At 36.7% G+C, this 5,209-nt stretch overlaps 1 protein-coding gene across 2 annotated transcripts; it reads right to left on the bottom strand.

The window, feature by feature from the left end:
* Positions 1-953: 953 nt before the first annotated feature.
* On the bottom strand, positions 954-4,341 carry LOC143561376 (GRF1-interacting factor 2-like). Of its 2 annotated transcripts, XM_077049480.1 has the most exons (5): positions 4,110-4,341; positions 1,840-1,916; positions 1,629-1,737; positions 1,377-1,443; positions 954-1,346 (listed from the first exon to the last, which is right to left on the bottom strand). In XM_077049480.1, the coding sequence occupies exons 1-5, from the start codon at positions 4,203-4,205 to the stop codon at positions 1,078-1,080; spliced, it is 618 nt and encodes a 205-aa protein (XP_076905595.1). In that variant the 5' UTR covers positions 4,206-4,341; the 3' UTR covers positions 954-1,077. The 2 variants fall into 2 exon arrangements, with proteins under 2 accessions (XP_076905595.1, XP_076905594.1); XM_077049479.1 differs by having other exon boundaries at positions 986-1,443; positions 4,110-4,332.
* Between the last annotated feature and the right edge of the window lie 868 nt (positions 4,342-5,209).

The following is a 5,209-nucleotide window of genomic DNA, read 5'->3' as shown; positions in this document are numbered from 1 at the left end:
GAATTATTTGACGGGAAGTTCGTTTATGTTTGTTTATTTAATAAACGAACGGACATTAACAAAAAATTGTGTTCGTTTAATTAAACGAACGAATATGAACATATAATCCGTTCGTTCATTTATGTTCATGGACGTTTGTTTATATTCGTTTATGTCTGTTTATCTATGTTTGTTTATATATTAATAGAAGATAATTAATAATACATGGATGAGACATCTATTTAAAGGTTATATATGTTAATTTGTGTTCATTTATATTTGTTCATATATGCTCATTTATGTTTGTTCAGTTATGTTTGTTTAGATTTTAAACAAACCAACATAAACGAATACAAAATTCATTTTTCAAATAAACAAACATAAACATATATATTTTTTTAAATAAAGTGTCCGTGTTTGTTTAAAGTTAAACAAACAAACATGAACATGCCTTTATTCGTGTTCATCCAATTCATTTACAAGCTTTCATTGTTCGTTCACATTGATGAATACACTGGTCTCAATTTCTAGACTCGGTTGATTTTATTTGTGTTTGCTTGTGTTCGTGAACCGTTCATGAACACATTATTTCCTTAACAAACGAACATGAACAAAGACATTGTTCGTGTTCATTCTGTTCACTTACCGCCCTATTTGAAGGGTATTCAACGTTAGCCGAAAAAAACAAAAACAATATACCTTGCACAAGGCAAACAAAGAATATGAAGGAAACCTATAGTTGAAAACTTTTATTTCCTTAACAGAAATTCTAAAATGATAAGGACATGTTACATCTAGAAGGGTGGTCGGTACCTAAAAGACCATGACATTACCAACCCACCCCTACACGGACCGGCACTCAGGTCGTCACTTATTTGACTCTTATCAATCAATCATACTTTTCCAGTTAACAAACCCATCTCCAGTCCTAGTCCTTTTCATGATTCAACACATTGAAACTTCTTTCGATTGAGAAAAAACACACATGGACAAAAACATGTCATTCGTTCCTTCTCTAGACTTTTTACCTTACTTGATCCACCAAACATAATAATAAAAATACAACAGGTTGGAAAATAAATAAAACACATACATCACTCAAGACCGTGGCTTCCCGCCCTGTCCATCACCGCCAGAAGCCGCCTCTGACCCGTCTTGCTTCATTCCAATCGGGTTTCCCGCCAGTGCAGACTGCATTGCTTGATGCATACCAATCATCCCGTTTTGGCCACCACCTCCCGCCCGCATACCCATCTGCACAGACTGTGCCGCCTGCATCTGCTGCTGCATTTGAAGTAAATGCTGTTGCTGATCTTGGGGTCTCAGTGCGTTAAGCTGGAAGGGTAGTTTTGGAACACCGCCACCTTGTAGTTGAGATGGCTGTTGTTGTTGTTGAGCCACCTGATGTTGTTGCTGCTGCTGCATATAACTGTTTGCCTGTTGAGGCATTGAATTCGGTGGCATCTGCATTATGTGCATGAAAGTAAGCCGAAAAATGCCATATTAGAAATTACAGTCTTAAAACCGTTAAGTTAAAATATTCTAACTGAATTGTGTAAATACAATGGAAGGGGGGGGGGGGAGCCCTCAATACATACATAATTAAACCCTACTACGAATAAACTAATGTATATTTAACAAGAATTCACCTGAGGAGTTGATGTTTGTGATGCCGGCGGCCCTGGTGTTGGTGCTGGTGGTTGAGCATCAGCAATTGCAGCCAAGTACATCAGATTCTTTTGGAGAACAGCTTGGTACCTTAGTAATTTCAATGTTTAAAAAAAGTATTGCATTTTTTCATTAAATTTTGAATATCTCGAGAATAGAACTTTAGGCAGATGACAGACGCATGTAACTTACTGAGCACACTCTTGGAATTTCCCGAGGTTTTGATTTTCCAATATGGCCATAATCAAATTTTTGTTGTCGTCAAGACACTGCGAAAAGATGAACATTGTTAGATAATAAATTTTACTATTACAACATAAACATAAAATAATAATTTAACACCCACCAGTTTTTAGAGCGTTTGTGATAGGACCCATATGATATTAATATTAAAAACATAAAAAATACAAATACAAATATCAGCGTATTTTCAAGAGGCGGGCAGGTATGCTTAAACTGATGATGTTTACCTCAACCCTAACCAATAATCAAATCAAGAATACTGAACTACATAAAAATTTATCCAATTTGAGAAACTGGATTCAAGGTTGTATCTCATCAGCTAAATCATCGGTCATCATCAATAGAGCAACAACTAAGGAGTTCAATGTTAAAGAGGCATGAGGCAAGGTGATCTTTTATCACCTTTCCTATTTATTATTGGTATGGAGGCTCTTCACGTGGTCATTAAACAAACATGTAGAATGTATTCTTAATGGCATTAAGACACCAAATGATGGTCCAGTCATATCCCATCTTTTTAATGCCGATGACTCGATCTTTATGGGAAAACGGTCATACTGTCATACTCCATGTTTACAAATCTTGCTAGATTCTTACAATGCTTCCATTTGGCTTTGTGATCCCGTAAATCCTTTTATATATAACACAAACCGAACTACATCTGGATAATGGGTAAGCGAGCAACAAGCTGCGCTGCTATCTCCTTTTGAATCGCAAAGCCTATTCTACTAAATATAAATCCTTGGTTCCTCGGGCTCTGCGAATCACTGTGGACCACCTTCTGCACCCGCTCCAAGAAGCGAACCGCCTCGGGAGCTAGGGATCCAAAAGTGTCGAAGGCAAATGGAATGAACACGTGCTGATTCTCCAAACACGATGTCTCATGCTTAGCAACCTTCCTAGACTCCGCTCTCAAAACCGCCTGTCCCGGTACGAAGCCACTGTCTCTCAGCCCCACCAACGGGGACACCCCAGTGAGGTCAACACACGCTTTGTGATCAAAAATAAACTTTCACACGAGTAAGTTATTTAGCGATATGTCTAGGATTTCAAGTATGACACGTCTACTTCATCATCAAGTAGGATCTTTTCCATTAATTTATTTAGGGATTCCAGTCCGGGTGAACATGAATCTCGAAATAAATTGGAAGCCGGTGATCGAGAAATCTGAGGCCAAGTTTATCAACATGGAAATCAAACTCAGTCTCTTTTGGTGGAAAAATAAAAGTTTAAACTTTGGCCAGTTTACCAAACTATTTCCTTATTATAAAAAGATTAGAAAGCATATGAAGGAAATTTTTATGGGTAAAGGTCAATGCACTCGAAAAGCTGTTGGGCTGCTTGGGAAATGATCTTGATGGCTAAAAGGAAGGAAGGTTTCAGGATCATGTCAATTGAGTCCGGATGTACTTGAAGCAGTTACAAGTTTATCGCATCAGGCCACTTACAAGAAGATTCTAATTTCGGTTTATCTGGCAGCCTTCTGACTATGTGGAAACTAGAAAGCTAGAAACGAGAAGCTTTTTAAAAGGAAAGCTCAATACATGGAGGAGATTCTATAGATGATAAAGACAAACACGTTCCTATGGTTATTACTAATTATAATCAGGGTTTATTATAACTAGTTATGATTTATTTGCCAGGCGCTCGTTATAGGCTGTCTTGAGTTTCTTGTTTGTTTCATATATATTGAGGGTTCCCCTATACTGTAATCACAGGATTCAAATACATATTATTCTTGTCTCTTTTAAAACTAAAATATAGGGCAAACATGAAGATGCATAAGGTAAAACAGAATGTTTGGTTTGATTTTAAATTCTAACTCATATTATTATACCTTTTGTATTCCTTTTATGTTCAAGCTAGCAGCTTGCTAGATTTTAGTTTATATAAAATTGCCTTGGTAAAACCAAATTTATCGCTACAACATGGAATTGGTTACAATTCATATGCTTAAATAGAAGAGCCACACTTGCAATATTTTAGCTAAATATAGGTATCTTCCTAACAAATAATCAATCTTATGAAGTGCATCACAGAAAGCCTAAAAATAACTATTAAACACCTAGCTGTAACACTTGACATAATAAACATACATTCTATTTTAATATCCAAAGTTGAAGCATACCACAGCTTGTTAATTATTAAAATAGGGTTATGAAATGATAAGCATGGGAAAATAGTAAGGGGAAATAAATGGTTGTAAGGAGAGAATAAACCTTTTGAATCTGTTCGGTGGTGATTGCGTTGGGGGTAAAGGATGCACCGGAGTTTAAGGTAGGCGGTTGAGATTGTGGTGGTTGTGGTTGTTGCATCTTGACGGACGGTTGAGTTGATTTGATTTGAAGAGTGTTTGTTGGTTTGAGTCACAAAGAAAGAAGAACCCTAAACTAAACTAAACCCTACGATACGATGTGTTCGAGACAGAAGTGAAATGTGAGGGTTAGATTGGATAGATTTACTACTACTGTAGTGTTTCGAGTTTCAGATTCGGTTCCTTCAAATCGTTGTTTTGTTTCACACGCCACAACCCGAGACAACAGACAATAATACTACACTTAAAACTCAAAACTCAGGTAAAGGTACTAACTATAAAATTTTAGTTTTTCCTATATTAGTTACATCAACCTCATAATATTTTTGAAGGCTAAACTTTATCAAAAATGTCTACCGGGCCACAAAACAAAACAATTTTTAAATTACACCAACCGAACCAAGAAATTAAGTTAGAATTGTACCGATTAAAAAACCATAAATAACCAAAAGTTTTAATGTCTTCAAATATCTTCATTGGATATGCTTCCACATGAGAGAAATGAGACTCTTTCGAGACATGAACAAGCTGATAAAAATGACATGCATAATATCCTTTGTCTTCTTTCAGAACTTGTTGATGGAAATCAAAAATATCTCAAATCGAAAAGGCAAAGATAGGGTTGATATTGCACCAAATGCTAACATAGTGCCAAAAAAATGATGATATGTGACAAGAGGTGAGTATATGAACTGAGGTTTCCCTATCAACAGCGTAAAGAGAGCATGAAAGAGAGCTCAACTGAATGTTCCTAACGAATACGCCTATCAAGGTTGGGATCTTATCCATCTCCACCCCCCAACTAAAGATATTACATTTGCTAAGGACCGAATTACTCGACTTGAACTTTTAACAATCTGTCAAGTCGTTTCCTTTAGCAAGCAAAAGTCTAACAGACTTAGCCGAGGACTTCTAGCTGTCACCCTCCCAAACCCAATCTAAGATAGGCCTTGTTGCCATTCACTTAACTCCACTGGCGAATACGGGGCACAGTACCTGAAGAGG

Source organism: Bidens hawaiensis, unplaced genomic scaffold (assembly GCF_021521415.1).
Source record: "Bidens hawaiensis isolate Kalapana, Puna unplaced genomic scaffold, B.hawaiensis_p1.1 tig00020666_1, whole genome shotgun sequence".
NCBI lineage: Eukaryota > Viridiplantae > Streptophyta > Magnoliopsida > Asterales > Asteraceae > Bidens > Bidens hawaiensis.
This window is presented reverse-complemented; position numbering and strand designations above follow the sequence as displayed.